At 36.2% G+C, this 22,466-nt stretch overlaps 1 protein-coding gene across 2 annotated transcripts; it reads left to right on the top strand.

The window, feature by feature from the left end:
• Positions 1 to 694: 694 nt before the first annotated feature.
• On the top strand, positions 695 to 18,982 carry LOC149839321 (lipase-like). 2 transcript variants are annotated; one of them, XM_090002459.1, is made up of 11 exons: positions 695 to 947; positions 2,362 to 2,431; positions 3,053 to 3,132; positions 3,415 to 3,480; positions 3,626 to 3,673; positions 4,389 to 4,456; positions 12,518 to 12,590; positions 12,679 to 12,840; positions 13,678 to 13,872; positions 18,284 to 18,372; positions 18,468 to 18,982. In XM_090002459.1, the coding sequence occupies exons 2-11, from the start codon at positions 2,365 to 2,367 to the stop codon at positions 18,679 to 18,681; spliced, it is 1,062 nt and encodes a 353-aa protein (XP_089858585.1). In that variant the 5' UTR covers positions 695 to 947; positions 2,362 to 2,364; the 3' UTR covers positions 18,682 to 18,982. The 2 variants fall into 2 exon arrangements, with proteins under 2 accessions (XP_089858585.1, XP_089858584.1); XM_090002458.1 differs by lacking the exon at positions 695 to 947 and adding an exon at positions 1,472 to 1,514.
• Positions 18,983 to 22,466: the final 3,484 nt, after the last annotated feature.

Raw genomic sequence — 22,466 nt, 5'->3', positions numbered from 1 at the left:
GATACTCAAGTGAATTGTTCTGAGTCAGCTAAAAATAATAAAAAAAGTATTACATGTCAATCAGAACATGACACGTGTCAAAGTCATAAAAATAATATTATAAAAATAAATTTAAGTATTTTTACATTTATTAAAAAATAACCAATTCAGGGGTGAAGCATATTTATTTTTAGTAATTGCTTTCAACGGATCAAATCTCACTGGCACACGAGTGTGTCTGTAGTTTTCAGAGGTGGGCTACATGAGGCAAGGCAGGGTTTTTCTTAGGCAATAGTTTCTTGTCATAGAAAAAAGAAAATTTTAATTTTTTTAGGCAAGCTGGGGTTAGGCATAGCCCACCAGTTGTACATTATACCATTGGGTTTTGAACTTACAACGTCCCCAATACAAGATGACGTGCACAAACTGCTCCTACCACACAAAAGGAGCCCCGGCTGGTTGAGAAATTCAATTGTTATGATTGTAAAATTTTTAAAACTCATTGTAAATATTAGTTATTTACTTTATAATTGTATTGTTGGTGATAATTGACACAAAAAACGTGAGAAATGCGAGCATTTTCAACTTCTCGCGATAAATTGACTCGATATTTTCTGCGGTCAACGTTACGTCACCGTGTTTCCGTGTCCAAATGCGCAACGACTCCAACGGGGCAAAAAGTTTTGTTTATTTTGTCTATCTTTTTGGCCGACACGATTCGTCGAATACGAATCATAGAATCCAATAGAAAGGGAAAGCAAGAATCGCTCGTGCTCTCTCTGAGGAAAGGTGTGCCCGGAAATCAGAATCCGGCGACCGGAAAAAGGCCTCGGTGCCCATCGAAAGGGTTCGGCAGCATCTTCGCTGGCCGGAAATTCGCGTCCTTCTAGCAGAATCCGGCCGCCGGAGTAGGACGCAGGGGCCACCGGTGCACATTTGCCTCGCAACGAACCGTTGGAATCCGCGAGGTACGTTTTCCCATTCCCTTCCATCGTCGATTCAACCGTGTGGAAAAAAATTAAGGATGTTTCTCTCTGTTGCTTTTCCGTAATTACGATTAGATCGATCTTTTGTTGATCGATTGATGCAGTTTAACTGGTACTCCTTGCTTTTCTAGGGCTCGGTGGAAAGGGAAACTGTAGACGACGTTTAATTGTTGTTTTTTTGTGCCTTTTTTATTTGATTTTGTAGATTATCACATATCGTTACGATTCGTGGTTTCTTCTTGAGACGTTTTTTTTTTAAATTTGAAATTCTAGAATGGCATGCTTTCGTTTCTTTCTCAATCGCGTACGGTTTGCTGTTGATCGAATTCCATTACGAGTTTTGTTTCTTGGTGTAGTTTAGAATGGATGACGGTAGATGAAGTCGATTGCATATGCCTTTTTGAGTTTTAAGTGGAGAAAACGACTAGTTATCAATCTTCTATAAGCTTCAGAAAGCTGGATTACCAGAAAGTTCACTTTGGAAGAGTGCAACCATGTGCTTCTTTCACACGTTGGAAAATTTTGTGGGAAGCTCGTATCCGATGAATGGTGGGCTTGCTATTTTGAGTACAAAATCAAGTTTCCTTTTATCTTGAGCAGTAATTATGATTTGATTGGCAGGAAGAGTGTGGCAACTATTTACTACATGAGGCTGATACGTTGATTTGTTATCAATATATTGACTAAACAATGTAGCTTAATGTTTTGATGACGATACTGCTTTTCCTTTGCTCTATTTGATGCACTGAAAACAACGCCCACAAATTTGAAGTGAACACATGAAAAATCTGAATGTCTGGGGAATTGCAAGCATGGGCAGATGAAGGAGCATCTGAATACTTTTTAATCTAGATGATATATATGGGATAACGTTTGGTAATGGTGCAATTATGTACAAACACCTCTGTATCTCCATGGCGATGGTTGTTTTAAACCAGTCCGACCTCATGGACTTGTTCATCATGTTCAAAATAGTGAGAACCGGCTTTTGGATCATGTTTTTTAGATGAAAAAACACAATTTTATGACCGAGAGTATCACACATTGTAGGCCGTTGAGTTTTGTAGCCTTAAAAAAACCTACCTATGTGTCATAATCTGATGATCTAAGAGCTGATTCCCGCTAAGGAAAACATGTAGATCACATTTGTAAGGCTAGTTTCATGAAAACAGCCACAAAAAAGAAAAAAAAGAAGAAAAAAAAGAGGCTTTTGTACCTCATGTTGCCATTACCAAATGTTTATATATATATATATATATATATATATATATATATATATATATATATATATATATATATATATTCAAGCATCAGAAGTGATTATCAATGTCCTCATCCTTTCATATTTCATATGAATGTTTTGAAGATAACATGTGAATGGATACTTGAATTGCAGGTTATGGGATTCTCCCGAGTTTTTCTTGTGGCAATTCTTATATTCTCACCTTTGATCTGTGGAGGAAGAGGTACGTGTTCTTGATCCTTACTTTGCAATACATAGTTGGTTACTTCAAAATTATAATGCTTGTTTTCAGCATGTTTTTATCTAAATTGCTGCATAGCTATTACTTGTATGCAAATCTCAAATTTCATTTAGACAACTGAATGACGTTTAATTCTGTGTGTGTGTGTGTTTAGTGTTGGAATAGCGATTTAGACTTTGAACAAAACATTGTGATGCTCTATTGCAGTTTCTTGTTCTACTATTTCAAAAGTTATATATGTAATTATTGCTATCATCTATTTTTCTTCATAGGATCATAAGTGTCTCTGTCAATCATCTGAAGCTTTCAGAGGATCCCATCTAAGTTCATCATTTTTCTACATCTGCATGCATGCCATACTTCTGCGTGGGTGCCCATGGCTTGTAGCGGGCCTGTGTGATTGTGTATGTAGGAGGGTTTAGCTAGTTTTTTTTACTGCAGTCTTATTTTATGAAATGTACCTCTGAGGGGAAAACAAACTTAGTATTTTCATTGTGGCTTAAAACATGTCTTTAGATTTCAGTTTGCTTTTCACTTGGAGATATATGCCTTCTTTATGTTACATCCTTGATTGAGCATCTTTGTTGTTGTTTTCTATGCCAGAGCTTGGAGTTAAACATGAACATCATTCTGCTGGTTACAACCAAACACTTGCAAGAATACTGGTGGAGTATGCCTCTGCGGTGAGCTCAACCTCAAATTAGATTCTTATACTTGAATGGCTGGTGATTAAAATTTTATTCTAGATAAAGTTCCTTTCCTATGGCCAAAGACTGTGATCCTGGATCTATATTTTTCAGTTATTGTAACAGAGCCTTATTCTTTGTGGCCATCTTGTTAAAAATCATGCTCCTTAGTTGTAGGTAGACTTCCACTTAAATATATCATTTTGGTTTCTTCTGACCATAATACTTTCAGGGGATACTTGTCTGCATTCACAAAATTATTCTTTATCCTTCTATCAGGTCTACATGTCAGATCTAACTGCGCTGTTTACTTGGACATGCTCAAGATGCAATGGCATGACGGAGGTATGTCCACATCTTGATTTATTATGCTGTTCAATTGAACCTCAAATTAAGGCTCAGTTGCAGCTGCTTATTTTTTCTGAACTATAGATTTATGCAGTCTGCTTGAATTTCTGAAAAAAGTTGATGCCTTCTATGTTCTCCACAGGGCTTTGAAATGATTGAAATTATAGTGGATGTGCAGCATTGTCTACAGGTGCCCTTCTTATTTCATTTTGTTTGCAGTGTGGTAACGTGGATTGTTTGTGTGAGGGGGAGGGAGGCTTTCTTTCTGATTGATCAATCCTGACTTGACGTGCATAATCAAATAGGCCAAAATATCACAAGCCTAGGGATCTGGTTGAAGAGCCAGGCCCAATATGAAGCAGATCTAAGCCTAAATGTTTGGATGAGTTGATCTATAACAGATCAAAGTCATCATTGGTTGGCCTGATTCTTAATGGGTGAAGGTGACCAAGAGGACATGTAGCCCTTCAGCATCCCGGAAATGGGAAAGACTCAGTTGCTGCACGAGATATAATTTCTTCACGACCTTGGTAGGGCTTACTAGATCTGGATTTGGGATTATTTCAGAAAAGGACATAGTTTTGGGTCAGGCATAGTCTGAATCATATTGGACCACTGCTAGGAGTAGGGAGCAACATGATTGGTGGAGGAAAAAGAGAATTTATCTTTTACATTTTGTAAACCTCATTAATTACCTTTCTTAGTTTTAATATGGCAACAAAGCTTATATCAAGTTGTTGATCTTTTTAGATTCTCTAGCTATCAAGGCTGTATGATGCTACTTATGGTCCTTCTCGGGCCACAAATATCATACATAGTCTGCACATTTATTATTATTATTATTTTCAGTTGATCTTGCTGGTTTTTCTTGTTCTAGACTATTATTTACCATCTGCTTGTTACAGGCTTATGTAGGCATTGCTCAAGATCTGAATGCTATTGTAATAGCATTCAGGGGAACACAGGAACATAGGTATGCATTCTTTTGTTTGATGTTTATTGCACGTGGGAGGTAACCATCATGTGCTCTGAACTATGAAGTTAAAAGCATGCTTAGGTGCTCATAAGTTGACCTAAGCGCTGGCCCAGTGCCTGGCTAATTTGTAGCCAGCACTACATGAAGGTTGGGTGCTAGGTGAGCACCTAAGTGGCAGCTAACAAGAAAATAATACTTTATTTAAAGAATTTTTTAGTAATTCCTTAATAATTTCTAGTTTTTTTAGATTTCTAAGATGTTATTTAAAAATTCAATTTTACATGAGTTTCTTGGCAACGCCTACCACTATTTACTATATACAGAGAGATTGTGTACATCGGAAGCAACAACCTGAACCTTTTGGATATTTGTCAGTGTAATTCTTGAGGTTCAGTGGTGTCCATGAAATGATAGGACTGATGCTTGATTAGCCTATTCATGACAAGACCTTTTTCTTTTAGTATTTACAGATCAATGTGAATTTAAATCAACCTGTTGCTTCAAAAGGAAAATCCTTTGTCACATGGGTACAGGTACGGGTACGTAAGGTACGACCCAGAGATTTAAAAAATTATGGGCATGGGGACACGGTTATATATATATATATAGTTTGGACTTTGAATCAGGTTGGATCCAATCTAGGACCCAATCCAGTTTGTATATATATAAATTGTGTTTCTTTACTTTTCATTCTCTTTCTCTCTCTCATTTCTTCCCTCTCCTCCCTCCTCTCACTCACTCTTTCCCCTGTTTCTCCTTTTTCTTCTTCTCTCTCTCTTTTCTTCTTCTTCTCCTTCTGCCCTCTCCTCCCTCCTCTCTCTCTCTCTCTTGAAGAGGAAGAGGAGGGGAAAATTGAGAGAGAGAGAGGAGAAATCGAGTTAGGGAAGAGATGAGAGAAGCAAATCGAGAGAGGATAGAGCGAGACCAGGGAATGAGAGGCGAATCGAGAGAGGGGGGGGGAGAGTAAGATCAGGGAGAGAGAGGAGGGTAGGGTTTCAGTCCCTTTTGAGCTTTAGAGAGAGGAGAGGGGGGGGGGGGTGAGCCATTTTTTTTAACGCAAAACGGTTGGATTTGTGTTTGACCCGACCTGGCGCAGTGCGGGACCCAACGTGCGGCATACCCGCACTGCGCCCGGTACCGCCCCCATGTTGATGTGTGTCGACACGGGTATGACACTAGTTTTGCCGTGTCATGTTACATAGGAAAAATCTACATGTTGAAGTGCTGATGAATATGTAAGTGCAATTTATCGAAGAATCACACTTGTTGAAGAGCAAGACAACTAATTTTGACAAAGTGATGATATATGTATTCATGTTTTATAGATAGTATTGTTCATATTACCTATGAAAACAACTTACCCTGTCAATTATTCTTTGTCCTTTGATATTCTTGTAATGAGAAAGGTGTTTCTCTCAAGTACATTAGTATAATTAAAGATGTGTACGAAGGAGTAGTAACCAATGTCCGCACTTGTGGAGGGGTGACAACCAATTTTCCTATAACCGCTGGGTTACATCAAGGATCTGCTTTAAGCCCTTTCCTATTTGCTATAGTGATGGATGAGCTTACGAGATCAATTCAAGAAAATGTGCCGTGGTGTATGTTGTTTGCTGATGATATTGTTTTGATTGATGAGTCTAGAGCTGGGGTTAATGCTAAGTTAGAATTATGGAGACAGGCATTGAAAGCAAGAGGTTTTAAGTTGAGTAAGAGTAAGACAAAATACATGGAATGTCGATTTAGTAAGCAACGAAGTAGTGATGGGAGTGTAGTGAAGCTTGGTGAGCAAGAAATACCGGTGGATGATTCTTTCAAATATTTGGGATCTATCATTCAAAAGTATGGAGAAATTGATGGAGATGTAAATCATAGGATAAAGGTTGGGTGGATGAAATGGAAGAGTGCAACTGGAGTGTTGTGCGATCGTAGAATGTCATTGCGGTTGAAGGGAAAGTTTTATAGGACGACTATTAGGCCCACTTTACTATATAGTACGGAATGTTGGGCTGCCAAGAGACATCATATTCAAAAAATGAGTGTAGCTGAGATGTGTATGGTGAGATGGATGTGTGGAAATACAATAAAAGATAAGATTCAGAACGATGAGATACGTAAGAAGGTAGGCGTTGCACCCATTGAAAATAAGATGAGAGAGAATCGTTTACAGTGATTTGGACATATTCGACGAAGGCCTAATGATGCTCCAGTTAGAAGGATGGAGAAATGGGAAAATATATTAGTTAAAAGAGGTCGGGGTAGGCCTAGGAAGACATGGATGAAGGTGATAGGAAATGATATGAATGCTTTGAACCTCACCGAGGACATGGCATTGGATAGAAATGAATGGAGGAGAATGATTCATGTGGAAGACCCAGAATGATTTTCTTTGTTGGTTCATATCGCCGACCCCAATTGTTTTGGGATGAAGGCGTAGTTGTTGTTAGATATGCGAAAATACAAATTACAAATGATAACACAAGAGGGTTCAATAAAGAACCAAATATCACAAGCACTTAAAGTGCAAAATACAAAATCCACTATGGGGTGAATGCCAAAAGGCAAAAGGAGAATATTATTAAAGAGAGAAGGTGTGAAAACACTTACATGGAATGAGGGGGAAGACCCCTATATGTAAAAAAAGGAAAAAGGAGAAAGAGGGTGGCCATTGGGGCTCCCACTAATAGACGTTGGGGTCTATTTAAGTGCCCCCCCAATGGTCCCAAAATACAAAAAATAAAAGAGAAAAAATAGAAAATGAAAAAATAAAAACGAACCTAAAAAGATTGTATACAATTTAGATTACATAGTGAAAATACCAAAATACCCCTATCGAGTATTTTAGAATAAACATGAATATATATATATATATAAATAAATAAATATATATATATATATATATATAAATTTTTAACACTCCTCAAACTTTACGGGGAGAAAACCGAAAGTTTGCTAAGGAGAAACAAAAAATGTGGAGTTGAAAGCACCTTGGTGAAGAAGTCAACCAACTGATATATGTGACATAAGGCAACGTAATGGTTCCGCTTAGGTATTTATCTCGAACATAGTGGCAGTCAATTTCAATATGTTTGGTGCTCTCATGAAACGTATGATTGCTTGCAATGTAGATCGCACTTTTGTTGTCACAACACATCTTTGAAAGAGTTGAGATGATAATCCCCATATCGCAAAGAAGACTTCTAAGTCATACGATTTTCATGGTTTTTAGTCGCCATGACACGATATTCAGCTTCTGTTGATGACAATAATACTTTTTGCTGCTTCTTGCACCTCCAAAAAATAAGTGAATCTCCTAAGAAAACACAAAAATCAGTAGTTGAGATTCGATCATTGGGATTACCTCCCTAATCAACATCAGTATAAGCAGTTAAATCAAAAGATAAAGAAAAGGATAAGAAAAGCCCATTTGAAATAATATTCTTGGTGTATTGCACAATTCTCATGACAACTGCCATATGAACTATTGTAGGAGCATGCTGAAATTGGCTAGCTGCATGAACAACATGAGTGATATCTGGTCGGGTGATGGACAAATAAGTAAGAGATCCAATTAATTGATGATAAAGTGTAGAATCATCAAGTAAAACACTATCTTCAAATCTTAATTTGGCATTTATAACTTTGGGAGTTTCTATTTTCTTTTCATCTGAAATTCCCGACTTAGCACAAATGTCCACAATCAGTTTCATTTAGGATAAAATGTATCCTCTATGTGAATAACCCACCTCAATACCTAAAAAATACCTCAGAAAACCCAAGTCGGACATATCAAAAGTTTTCTTTAGCATAGACTTAATGTCATTTACTCTCTCTTTGTCACTTCCTGTGATGATCATATCATCAACATAAAGAAGAAGAATTACAATAGAATCATTTGTTTTCTTAACAAAGCGAGCAATGCCAGTATAGCAAGAGACAAAACTCAAATTAATTAATACATTACTAAATTTATCATGCAAAGCTTTGGGAGTTTGTTTAAGACCATATAATGCCTTTTTTAATTTCAAAACTTTTCCATTTAAATTCATGCCAGGAGGAGAATCCATATAAACCTCTTCACCAAGATCTTCATTTAAAAAGGCATTTTTAACATCAAGTTGATAAATATGCCATTTTTTAATAGATGCAATTGCAATGAGGGCTCAAACACTTGTCATTCGAGCAACCGGGGTAAACGTTTCATCATGATCTACTCCATACACTTGAGCATATCCTTTAGCTACCAATCTAGCCTTATATCTTTCTAAAGAGCCATCATTTTTAGTTTTTACCTTAAAAACTCATCTACATCTTATAGGTTTCTTTTCTTTTAGAGGATTAACTATTTCCCAAGTTTGAGCTTTCTTAAGTGCATTAAGTTCATGTTTTATGGCTTCATTCCAATGTGCACATTCTTTGCCATCATTATAATGAGATGGTTCATAAAAATAGTAAAGAGCTAATAAACAAACTCTAAAATTTGGCGAAAAAGATTTATAAGATACAAATCTATTTGGTGCTTTAGAGATACGATTTGACTTTCTTTGTGAAGATTCTTTTAAAGATGTATTTTAAGAAAATTTGTCAAAGGCACATGGATGAATACTTTCATTTCTTCTAGTATAAACCTGTGTATTATTTGTTACATGTTCATCTACATTTTCATGTGAATCATTTCTTTTATTGTTAAAAGATTGTTCATTATGATTTTCAACATCATTGAGAGACTGAAAAGTCTCAATAGGATTCGATTCATTTTTTCAGGGTAGTAAATCAAATAAGGAGTAATCAATGTTTTCTTTTTGTTCATCATTTGCAAAACCATTTTCTTCTTCAAGAAATGTAACATCTTTTAAAATATAAAGTTTATTATTAAATAAGTCAAAACATCGGTATCCTTTTTGTTTTTCACTATATCCTAAGAAGACACACTCAATAGCCTTTGGAGAAAGCTTATCATTCTTGTAAGTAAGAACATAATATTTGCAACAAAAAATTTTTAATCTTTTGAAATCCAGAGGCATGTTATAAGGTTTTTCAAAAGGAGAAACATTGTTTAAAGATGATGAAGGAGTTCTATTAATTAGATATCTTGAAGTTAAAACGACTTCGGCCAAAAATGATTTTGAAATATTTTTGAAAATTAAAAGTGTTCTAGTTGTCTCTATTATATGTCTATGTTTTCTTTTCGCTAGGCCATTTTTTTGCGGAGTGTTGGGACAAGATCTTTGACGACAAATCCCATTTTGTCGTAAATAAGTTTGAAATTCATTTGACATATATTCTCCTCCCGAATCTGATCTTAGAATAGATAGATTACTTAAAAATTGATTTTTAACTATTGCATGAAATTCTTTAAAGAAGGAAAACACATCGAATTTTTGATTTAGAAAGTAGATCCATGTGTATCTAGTGAAATCATCCAAACAAATTACATAATATAAAAAACCTCCCTTAGATATGACAGGAGAGGGACCCTATACATCGGAATGAACCAATTAAACGGCCGTGTGTAGACAAAACTTCTTTGAGGAAATGCAATAGCTTTTAATTTACCAAAGATACAATCTTTACAAGTCATAATTTTTTCATTACAAGTATTTCCCAAAAAGGAGAAAAGTGACATCTTTGAAAAATTTGGGTGACCAAGTATGTTGTGCCAAACTTCAATACTTTTGACATCTACAAAATTACAAAATGAGTCGGATGATAGAGTAAAAAAATCTATAAAATATAGATCGCCCCTCCTATGACCTTGCCCAATCAGCTTCCCTGACTCATGCACAGTGCAATCTTTAAGTGAGAAAGAGACTTTGCAATCATGATCAGTAGTTTGGGAGATCGAAAATAAGTTTAAATTGATTTTTGAAACCACCCTTATTTTTTGAACAAAAAAATCTTGAGAATGTTTTAAATCAAGTGTTCCAATGTTTTTAATTTTTAAAGAAGTCCCATCGGCTGTTGAAACATAAGACGATGTGGGGTTGGAGTAGACATTAGAAAGGATGTTTTTATGTGGTGTCATATGAAAAGAAACATCGTAGTCCAGAATTCACGTACCTGGAGGAGATGAAGAAGACGCGATGGTGGCACCCGAAGTAGAAGAATACTTAAGAAGGTATTGAAGTGCCTCCGAAATTTGATTTAGAGTATCTTTAATGTCTCCTCCATTGTTGTTCACTTCTTCTTTCTTTAGAACATTTTCACCAACCGAGGCCACATTTCCTTTAAGCTTAGGGCAAACCGGTTTAATATGTCCTTGTTAATTACAATAGTGACAAATAACATCCTTTCTAAACCCATTATTTTTTATAAAGTGAGGAGGCTTATAGGGCTTAACATTGGATCCCGACCTAGTAACGGCCAAGATTTCATCACTTTTATGAGTCATACTAAGACGAGTTTCCTCTTGGCATACTTCGGCAAGGACATCTTCAATAGGTAAGGCCTTGCTTCTATGAAGAATGGATGCTCTTGTTCAAAATATGGTATAAAACGTGAAGAAATTGAAAGAAATATTCTTTTTCGATTTGTTCTCTTTTCATTTCAATATCTTCTGGAGCCACCCACTTAGGCTCAAGAAGAGCAAGTTCATCCCAAAGGGGAGACAAGGCACTAAAATAATCTTGGACACTCATGTCTCCTTGTTTAGTGGATCTAATTTTTTCTTGACAAAAAAATTGTCTAGCTAGATCCTTTTTTGGTATACATACCCTTAAGAAAGAACCAAGCTTCATTGGTTCTTCTAAACTTAGCAATGTTGACACAAATCTTTATGTCAACATTGTTCATGTGGTTACTTTCCCAATTCTCTACCTTTATTTGATGCTCATTAATTGCTTTAATACGTTTATCACCATCAAGAGCTTTTTCAACACCACCTTCGGCCTCGATAAGCTTCAATGTTGGTTCAAACGTGGTCCCCATCACGAAGCCCCATAGTTTCTTTCCACAAAGATGGTTCTTCATAGCCGATGCCCACATCAAATAATTCGAACCGTTGAGCTTGAAGGAGAGCTTTACTCTTGAGTCGTGCTCCATGATGAAGAAAAAGGTTAGAGATGAGAAGAGAAAGAACTTACAAAAGATCCTAAGAGGAATTTTTCAAGATCACAAAGAACCCAAATGGCTCTGATACCATGTAATGAGATGCGAAAATACAAATTACAAATGATAACACAAGAGGGTTCAATAAAGAACCAAATATCACAAGCACTTAAAGTGCAAAATACACAAACCCACTATAGGGTGAATGCCAAAAGGCAAAAGAAGAATATTATTAAAGAGAGAAGGTGTGAGAACACTTACATGGAATGAGAGGGAAGACCCCTATATATACAAAAAAGGAAAAAGGAGAGAGAAGGGGGCCATTGGGGCTCCCACTAATGGACATTGGGGACCCCAACGTCTATTTAAGTGCCCCCCCCCCAATGCTCCCAAAATACAAAAATTAAAAGAGAAAAAATAGAAAATGAAAAAATAAAAAAGAACCTAAAAAGATTGTATACAATTTATATTACACAGTGCAAAGACCAAAATACCCTATCAGGTATTTTGGAATAAACTGGAATAAATAAATAAATAAATATATATATATATAATTTAACAATTCTCAGGCCTGTAATTATCATTAATTCTTTCAATCACCATTCGTCAAATGGACACTGGATTTCTGCTTGGATAGCACGTTCCTACATCAACTAATCCATATATAAAACTGAAATATCTCAGACTGCATTTTCTGGTGTTCTATTTAAATGATACATTTAGTTTTCAAACATTGCTTGCTGTAGGATGTGCATGAGTCTTGGAAATCCATCTATTTACTTTTTTCTATAATTTATCTTTTTATACTGAACAAAGTAAGCTGGATCATCTAACGTTTCATATCTGTATTCCACACCTATCCCCTCTCTTGGAGCTTCTTTCTAGAAGAAACCTTTTTTTCTATTAAACAGAGCAATTTGGATCATCATAAGTTCATATTTCTATTCCCTATCACCCTCTTTCTTTGAGCTTCCTGATGTTTCTGTCTTACTTTTGGACTACTGCAAGCAGCTTACAGAATTGGATTGAAGATCTGTTCTGGAAACAGCTTGATCTAAACTATCCTGGCATGCCTGATGCAATGGTTAGTTGCATAAAGAACTCTTATCATAGCTCTCTACAAGTAATCTGGTAGGAATAAGCGCTTTCTGATTTTTTCTTCCTTGTTGCAGGTGCACCATGGCTTTTACTCTGCTTACCATAACACAACAGTACGTCCTGGAGTTGTGAATGCTGTTCAGAGAGCTTGGGAACTGTATGGAAAAATTGGTGTCATAGTTACTGGGCATTCCATGGGAGGAGCTATGGCTTCCTTTTGCGCACTTGATCTTAAAGTAAGCACAAGGGGAACTCTGTCTTGACAATAAAAAGTATCAAGTATTTTCTCTTTTTCTGCTGTTCACGCACCCCACACATACACTGATTAAATTTGCAGGTTGAGCCAGTCTGACTGGTTCAATGGTCAGATGGGTGGGACTTGGGGACGATTTCTAAGACTAAGCCAAGCCTGATGCTGCTCGGCTTAAGCCCTAGGCTAATGGCAAAGGTTGTATACTGTTGACCACCTCGAAGTCATTGGGCTCTTGATAGGCCCAACCTGAAATTTTCCTGACCTCAGACGCACATGGGTATTCTACAAGTGTCTTTTGTGTTGTGATGGTAGTGGTGGTGGCTGATATGAAAATGAAAGGAAAAAAATATCATATTGTATTCTTACTTTTAATGTTTCTAGTACCTCTTTTAGAGTTTGATTGTTTTTATGGTCTGACTTGTTTTTAGTGGTGTTCTCTGTCACTAAGTATCTCAGCTCTTTCTGCTTTTGCTATACCCATCATGCTCCATTCTTGATGTATTGTTTGAAAGTTAGTGGTTTCTTGTAGCTCAGCTCTTTTTGCTTTTCTTATGATGTTTCTATACTCTATTCTTGATGTATGTTCCAAACTCTGTTCTTCACAGAAACATCTCTGTGTGTGTGTACGTGTGTTTCTGCATGCCTATGTGCTAGAAGTTGAATAAAATTTGTTGCTTCTTCTTGATGGCTGGACTTTTGCTTCTTGTTTCAGGGATATTCATTACAAAACTGTGCTCACCAATCGTTTGAAGCATTTGGCCTTTGTTAAGCATAATATAGCATTATACAGTGTAAAGTTAATTTGTGATTTCTTTTCCAGGTCAATTATGGAGCAAACATCATTCAACTGATGACATTTGGTCAGCCACGTATTGGGAATTCAGTTTTTGCTTCCTACTTCAGTGAACATGTCCCAGCTACTTTCCGAGTCACTAATGAGCATGATATGGTGCCACATTTACCTCCATACTATACCTATTTTCCCCAGAAGACATACCATCACTTTCCACGCGAGGTAATTTACTTTTAATTATTGATGCATTGTTCAAGAAAAGCCATTCCTATAAGGTATTACTTTTTGTTTGTGTAAATCCATGTGACAAAAGAGAGGAAACTGAAATGCTATGACCTTGGATATGGAATATGGTGTAAGTTTAGCGGTATCTAATAAGGATATAGCTTCTACTGCATGAAGAGCATGGCATTGATTGCCACCTAGAGTTGTGAAACTTCTGAAAATAAATAAATGTCTCCTTGCTGGTCTTGGTTTTAGAATTTTGGTATCTAGTATGTCTTGTGTGCATCCGTCCATTTTGGAACATAAGTAAATGATGGAATCTAAGACTAGACAGATGACATATGTTGATCTACTCTGTGCATGTGTGAACTGGAGCAGTGAAGCATAGAATGTATTAATTAGGGATCACGGTGGTGAGAATATAAAGAACCCCACTTTATGATAGGTCACAGTGTGCAACTTTGCAGGTCACAGCACTAAGTAGAGAACAAAATCACCAACCTGTGGTGGGTTTCAGTGAGAGAAAGCTCTCTTTGAACTTATCTGCATCCTTGCCTGTTATTATCCTTGATTGGGGTGTCCTTGAGATCAAAATTTTAGCTGCGGATTAGTATATAGTTGAATGAATTCTCTATGTGATCTTTTGAGGGATGTTCAGATTTGGTGAAGGGGCAGCTTCAAGGATCTTTTGTTAGAGTGGTTTTCACTTCAATCACTTTGGTATCAAGAACTTAGCAAATTTAGCAGTTATATGAGGTAGGGCATTTGGTTACACTTTCGGTGGCTAGGACATGAAGAACCTGGGTGTGGTAGCCCTTTGTGAATTTGCCTAATATTTTTTACCGAGCTACATGCTTTTGTGGTCTTTGAAGTGGCTCTATTTGGTGCCACAAGGATAACTACTATATTACTTTTTGGTAAGAGAGAGAGAGAGAGAGAGAGAGAGAGAGAGAGAGAGAGAGAGAGAGAGTCCTCTAGGAGCACCTAGTAGAAACCATATGTGTAAGTTATATCTTCTCAATTAGACTTCATAGATACGTTCAACATAGTTTATTTGATAGGAATCATGCTTTGAATCATGTTTTTTGGACACAAAAATAAGATTTTTTAAGTCTTGAAATTTTGGCACATTGTGGGCCGTTGATTTTTGAGGATCTTAAAAAACCTGCATATAGGTCACATTCACATGATTCAAAACTTGTTTTCTACTAAAAAAGCATGTAGATCATATCTATATGATCTGATCAACAAAAAAACTCATTTTTTTTTGAAAAATCAAAGCTTTCTTTAGGTGGGAGTAGGTGCTCCCAGAGAGCCCTATCATCACTCATATATATATATATATATATATATATATATATATATATATATATATATATATATATTAATGAGATGAATCTGTCAAGCCAAAAATTGACAGCCATAAACACTTATAAAGTATATTTTTTGTCGAAAAAATAATCCAAGGGTTGTTTCCTAATAATCTACCATGTTGAACACATCCATGATGCCAGATAAGACTCAAAATGACGCATCATGAGATACCAATTAGATTGTAAATACAAATGAGTGTAGCATATATATATATATATATATATATATATATATATATATATATATATATTTTTTTTTTTTTCATAGTCACAAATATCAGTGATATTTTCAAAATATCGTGATGTTATCACTATATTTTCAACAAACGATATTATAGGTAAAATATCGTGATATTTTGAAAATATTACCAATTTGATAATATCACAATATTATCAATTGTTGTTATTGTTTTTATTTATTTTCTATATCTTAAATGTGTTTTTCTTCTTTATTTTGCATTTTTTACTATTTCTTTCATTATATATGTATTTTATTATCTAAACATGATATTTCCTTACTTATTTTTGTTATTTTTATGTATTTTAAAAAATTTTAAGCCCTGAGATTTTCTCAAGATTTATCACCAAACCTATAATATCGCGAGAAATAGCCTCATCGAGATATGGCCGATAGCGATATTTGTGACTATATATATACACACACATACATACTAGAATATGTTAACTGGAGTATGAACCGGGATTTTCATCGTTTTTTTTTTGGCTTTTTTCTTAAATTTCAGCGTACAAACGTGATCTAGATGCTTGGTTTTATAGAAACAAACTCTTGGATCATCCGATTATGATACATAGGAAGGATCTTTTAAGGCTTGAAAATCAATGACTCAAATTTTTTGTAAATATTCAAGCATTGAAAAATCACATTTTTTCATAGAAAATACACAATCCAACAATCGATTCCTAGCAAATGCACTATGCTGAATGCATCTGCAGGGTTGGATTTGCAAAAAGGTGTCGGAGATGCCTAGTTTACACTCTGATCACATATTCTAGTGACCTATATATATATATATATATATATATATATATATATATATATATATATATATATATAGAGAGAGAGAGAGAGAGAGAGAGAGAGAGAGAGAGAGTAATGGGTAGGTGCTAAATTAGTTTTTCATGGTTTTTTGTTTTATTTTTAAATTTTGACCGTACAAATGTGATCTATGTAGTTGATTTTATAGGGACCAACTCTTGAAGTGTTCGATTCTGACACATGGGTGGGTTTTTATAAGGTTTAAAAAATCAACGCTCCAAAATATTTATAAATTTTTGAGGTTCTAAATATCATTTTTTTCATTGAAAACACATGATCGAGGTGTGGATTCCTCGTAAATCGACCATTTAATTAGTTTTTAGTTAGTTTCTTTACTTTTTATATGTTAATCTCGTATATTTTAACTTGTATAGGTTAATCTCATATGAGATTTTTTATTGCTTATTGGTTGTTGCTTTATAGGACACTATATTTTTCAATTATATAATTAGTTTTCCAGTTATGTGAGATTTTTTATTGCTTATTGGTTGTTGCTTTATAGGACACTATATTTTTCAATTATATAATTAGTTTTACAGCTATGTAATCAGTTTCTTAGTTACTTTTATATGTTAATCTCATATTTTTATTACTTATTTGAGATTTTCTATTTCTTATTGGTTGTTACTTCATCAATAAAACATTTTTTTATTTATTTGTATTTTTAAATATTTTTTTATAATTTTTTTAAAGTTTTCAATTTTTTTTTGAGGCTTACGCTTTACGCCTCAAAGCTTAAGCCTCACCTCGTTTTTTGGTGGAGCGCCTCGCTACGCCTCAACTCTTTTCACAACACTGGATGTGATTTATATGCTTGTTTTTATAGGAACCACTTCTTGGAGCGTTTGATTCTGATGCATGGATAAGTTTTTATAAGGTTTAAAAAATCAACGGTCTACAATTTTCATAAATTTTTGAGGCTCTAAATGCCATTTTTTTAGTTCAAAAATTCATGATCCAAGTGTCGATTTTTAGTAAATCAATCATGCTTAACACATCTATGGAGTCAGAATTTTGAAAAAACCAATGAAAATTCATTAGCATGTTTCATTTAGCACCGTGCCCATTTTGTAGGTTTTCATTTCCCTATACATATATGAAAGGTTAATATTTGCTACAGTTGATTGTAGGTACAATCGACCTAGCAAATGGTCGAAACCCCTTGTTTATTTGTTCATTTCCCCCTCATATCTAACATCATAGATATGATCTACAACTTTTATTTAGTGAGAACCGGCTTTTGGATCGCCGAAATCCGACCAGTATACAGGTTTTTTTGGTGATCCAAAAATCAATGGCTATGGAGGCATCAAATTTTCTTAACTCATAAAAACATGTTTTTTCGTCGAAAAAACATGATCTAAGAGTCGATTCCTACTAAATAGAGCATGCCGAACACATCTCTGTGGTTAGATTGTATCAAAACAACTCACATCGTGAGATTCAAACTCGATTGTAGGTACAATCGATTGTAGCAAATATAAATCCATGTATAAAGTAGTTATTAAATGTTAGTAGCGTTCAACTGTTTGAAAAGACCAAAACACCTGACCAAAAACACCCCGTGTATTGTGGCAATTTCCTGCTTTTGTTATTTTGGAGAACTTTTTAAGCTGTACTTCCCTTTGTTACATGAATACACATATTATCTTTTTTTCTTTTAATGGGAAAGCATATGCTGCACTCCTGCATTATATCACACATGCCTGCTAAGATTAATTGCAAATCTGAAGAACTTCACAAAGCTAAGGACAGACATGATTGACATAAACTGTGCTAGTTGCGTGATTTTGAAGAAATCCTCAATTTTTTAGTACATGAAAGTTCATCAGATTCATCCATGGACAGGTTGATTGACATAAACTATCCTGGTTGGTTGCTAACGGCACATAATTATATAAAAAACTCAAATCTTTTTTTATTACACAAGTTCATCACATTTATCTGTAATGTTGGTGCTTATACTCCAAAATCTCAGGTCTGGCTTTATAATATTGGCATGGGAAGCCTGGTATACGAAGTTGAGAAAGTATGTGATGTCTCTGGCGAAGACCCAAATTGCAGCAGGTAACACTTTTAATCCTCTTTCCCCTTTCTTTTGGATGCAAAGCTGGTCCGCTGCTCGGTTCAGTGATCACATTTCTTATCCTTGTGCTTTTCAGATCCGTCTCAGGGAACAGCATTTCCGACCATTTGCGATATTTCGGTGTCGAGTTACAAGCAGAGACATGGGGCTCATGCAAAATTGTGACTGGCAGCAGCATGATCAATATAGATGGCACTGAGACCACAAACTTTGTATTAACAAGGGATTCTTCTTTTATAACTTTGAAGAACAGCGATAAGGATGGTCATAGTTTCAGCTCTTCTCAGTAGCTCACCTTCTAAGATCAAGAGGTGTGTCTCTCAAACCTGACAAAGTTCAGTCTTCCTCAAAAAGCACCCTACGCTGTTTCCCTCAAAGGAGTCAATGCCTGTTTTGTGTAACTTGTGTATATATTGCAAGTCGGGTGGTTCATTTATTCATCATATTGTATAAAAAAATGGGACCAAAATGTTGGGTTTATTAAATTCATGTATTCCTGATATCTCATTGCCGTCATGTCCACTAGGGTTTGCTGTGTTGCATGTTCAGACATCATTGATTAAGATTTCAACGTAAGGACTTAAATTGGTATGGTTTGGACTTTGGATGTGGGTATTGCTCAGCACTGCATAATGAAATAGATGGATGGTAAACTTGCAGTCATAATAGACCCGTAGTTGGAACGGGCCTCGGCTGTCAGACGGGCATTCAGGGTTCGATTCCTGCGGGCATTATCCCCCTTGCATAAGCCGAAGCCGGTGGCTCCCTGGGGTCGAGGAGTATGCCTTGGTTCACACCCCTTCCGGGGTGGTTTCCCGGTCTTTATGGACTAAAAAAAACACTTGCAGTCGTAATCGATGGGTCTCGGAATTGAATTCAACATGGGTTAGCTACTTGGCTTCTTGCTTGTAAATGGCTGGCCTTCAGAGTGATGGGCAAGATCTGTTTTGTAAGATGTCAAATTATTAACATGTTATCTTTTCCCCGAGGTTTGAGTTCTTTTCTTCTGCCTTCTATTTGAAATGCTTTCCTAAAATCCCTTCCATTTCCAGTCCATTCTCAGCCAAAAAATCCAGTTTTAGTAGTTTTTTTTTTTTCGACAGAGAAAGCTGGGGTTAGGCAGACCCTACCAGTTAGTGTGACCATACCATTTGGGGTTCGAACTGGCAACGTCCCAACACAAGGTGACGTGCACCAACTGCTCCTGCCAGACAAGCGGAGCCCCCCGTTGGTTCCAGTTTTAGTAGTTGATAGATTAAAAGCGAGCAAATCTTACCGGTAAGGGGAGGGATGATACGAAGCTTACGAAACACTGGGAGTGGCAGAAGGTATTGGTATTGTTTTTTAATAAATAAATTATGTAAGTCATATGCATAGATAGTTTCAGCCAAAATGATTTTAAGCTAAAAACTAAAAAATATGGTTTTTGGTGCCTTCAAAGGCACCAAATATTAGTCCATATATATAAAGGCTCTCTTAAAAATGAAAAATAAAAACGAACCACGCCAAGCCCACCTGAGTCTGTTTTTTGCCACCCTTGGCCGTTGGGGAAACACATCCCCCCAAAAGAGGGTCTCCATCCCTTCTTCCACAAAGCCAACCTCTTTGTTTTGGCCAGTATTGATGCAGTGCACACAGAGATAAAAAAAAAATGAAATCTTGGTGCATGGAGGGACGGGTGCCATTCTTTGACAGCCATCACTCCTATTTTTTGTTTGTCAACTCTAGGGAACTACATTTGCTCAGTCAGGGAGAGGGAGAAACTTGACCCCTACCAATTTTGAGAGGACCCAACAAAAAACATGAGCATCGGATAGGTTGTTTTTTGAAAATCTGACTGTACAAATGTGTCCTAGGTGCTTGATTTTATAGGAATAAATTCTTGGATTGTCCATTCTTATATGCACATAGGTTTCTATACGATTAAAAAATGAAAAAGATCATATTGTCCTTGAAAAATGGCATGCTCCTCGAAATGCTTGCTAATTTGCCAAAATTCTTCGTATATCTAAAATTTTTGATTCCCAACTTTTTAGGATATTTTTGCCCTTCCACAAATATGCTAGAATTGTCACAAATCAATTTTGCGAATGTCACCCACATTGTGTACGTTCGCCTTTCAAAAATCATGTTTGCGAATGTCCCCAAATATACGAACCTCCTTTAATTAAATTTCACAAAGTATGCCTGCAAATATAGTACGACCTTCACAAATTATGGTTAAAAATATCCCAAAAAGTGTCAACCTCCTTTAACTATATTTCACGAAGTATGTTCGCAAATACAATACGACCTTCACACAACATTTTTGTGAATGTCCTCAAACTATGGGAACCTCCTCTAACTAAATACTCTAAACTAATTTACATGTTTAAATTTACTTGAAGGAAATTCATATGGTAGCTTGTAAATGTCGTACTATATATGCGAAGGTAGTACCTAGGGGTGGAAATCGGGCCGGGTCAGAATACCTCAACCCGAACACGACCTGTTTATTAAACGGGTTGGATGTGGCAAACACAAACACGACCCGTTTATTAAACGGGTAACCCAACATGACACGGTTAACCTATTTAATAAACGGGTCGGGTCGACACCCGATTACACAACATTGATAGGGGTTTTCGAGTTTTTTCTGGTAGCTGCCGACACAAAACCCCTTTTGTTGGAAAGGGGTTTTCTGATAGGATGCTCGCCGGGGCTCACTGCCTCGCCGATGATGTCCTATGTCTCACTGGGGTTCATCGTCGTGCCGACGAAGTTTGCTGTCTTCAGAGACGCAGAAAGAACTTCAGAGACGACAGAAGGCTCCAAGGACCTCTTTCGGAGGTCACCATCGTAGGGTTGTCGGATGGTCGACAGTAAATGACGTGGGTCACTAAGCATTGGCCGACGTTTTCTTCCTTTGACCCCGATCATGATGCTAATGGGGGACGGTTGCCATCGTCAGTGGCCTTTCGGCTGGCTATCGGTGCCGGTGACCTCTGGCTGCCGCTCAGGCGACGTGGGTTGGCTATTGCTCTCTTGCGGGTTGACGGGTTCGCATAAATGGGTTGACCCACCTGCCTAATCCGTTTATTAAATGGGTCAAACGGGTTGGCGGGTTGGCATACCCCTAACACGAACCCGACCCGTTTAATAAACAGGTTAGGCGGGTAGACCCGTTTACGACACGAACCCATTTAAGCCAAACCCTAACCCGGCTAAGAAGAGGACATTCACAAATAATAATATGTGAATATCACCACACATTTTTGGACATCTTTGAAGATTAATTACTTAAAAGGGGATTCATGCGACATCTTGCAAATGTTCTCTATATATGCGAATTTTGTACGATATTTATGAAGGTACACATATTTCAGTTTAAGGAGGTTCATAATTTTGATTATGCAAACTTTGTGAAGTCTGCAAAATCATTGTGTGAATATACTTTTTAGCAAGGTTGCGAGATCGGGACAACATACCTATATATCTTGTGAACCTCAGGAGGTTCGCTCGTGCGAAAGGTAAAAAGGTCTAAAAAAAGTTAAGCATTTGTGAATTTGGACATTAGGCATATTTTGAAAATTGCAAAGCATTTTGAGAAATATGTCATTTTCCCGTACAGTACCGCCATTTTTTATTTTTAATCGGGTCTAATACCAAGTGTAAGTCTAGATATGGCTGAAAATGTTGATCTATATTAATGAGTTGGTATGATCAAGTTAGGTTTTCACGAGTTCACATTTAAGTTAGGTTTGAGTATCCTTGATATTCTAGACCAATTACCCTTAGTCAAAATTTAAACATGTAAATAAATGGATTTGGTTATTTTTAAGATCATATGTTAACAAACTTTATTATAATCATTTAAATTGACAAGCTTATTAAGTATTCTAAAGTTTGCCAATATTTAAATACAAAAAATATTGTTTTGAAACCAATTCAATTATATCAATTTAAAAAGACATCGATGCTATATCATATTCAAAATAAATCAAAATTGGGAGCCCTACAACCAATCCCAGTCACCTTCTTGTAAGTGCTCTCTCTCTCTCTCAAAATCGTTTTTCAACTAATTATTGATCATATT

This window comes from Nuphar pumila, chromosome 4 (assembly GCF_984573655.1).
Source record: "Nuphar pumila chromosome 4, dmNupPumi1.hap1.1, whole genome shotgun sequence".
NCBI lineage: Eukaryota > Viridiplantae > Streptophyta > Magnoliopsida > Nymphaeales > Nymphaeaceae > Nuphar > Nuphar pumila.
The sequence above is the reverse complement of the archived record's forward strand: the minus strand, read 5'-3'. Positions and strand labels throughout refer to the sequence as shown.

Excerpts from the sequence above, each read along its gene's own strand:
- LOC149839321 (XM_090002458.1), top strand. Across the intron at positions 12,841-13,677 it reads TTTGCGCACTTGATCTTAAA|GTCAATTATGGAGCAAACAT; the intron begins GTAAGCACAAGG and ends TTTCTTTTCCAG. Across the intron at positions 13,873-18,283 it reads ACCATCACTTTCCACGCGAG|GTCTGGCTTTATAATATTGG; the intron begins GTAATTTACTTT and ends CCAAAATCTCAG.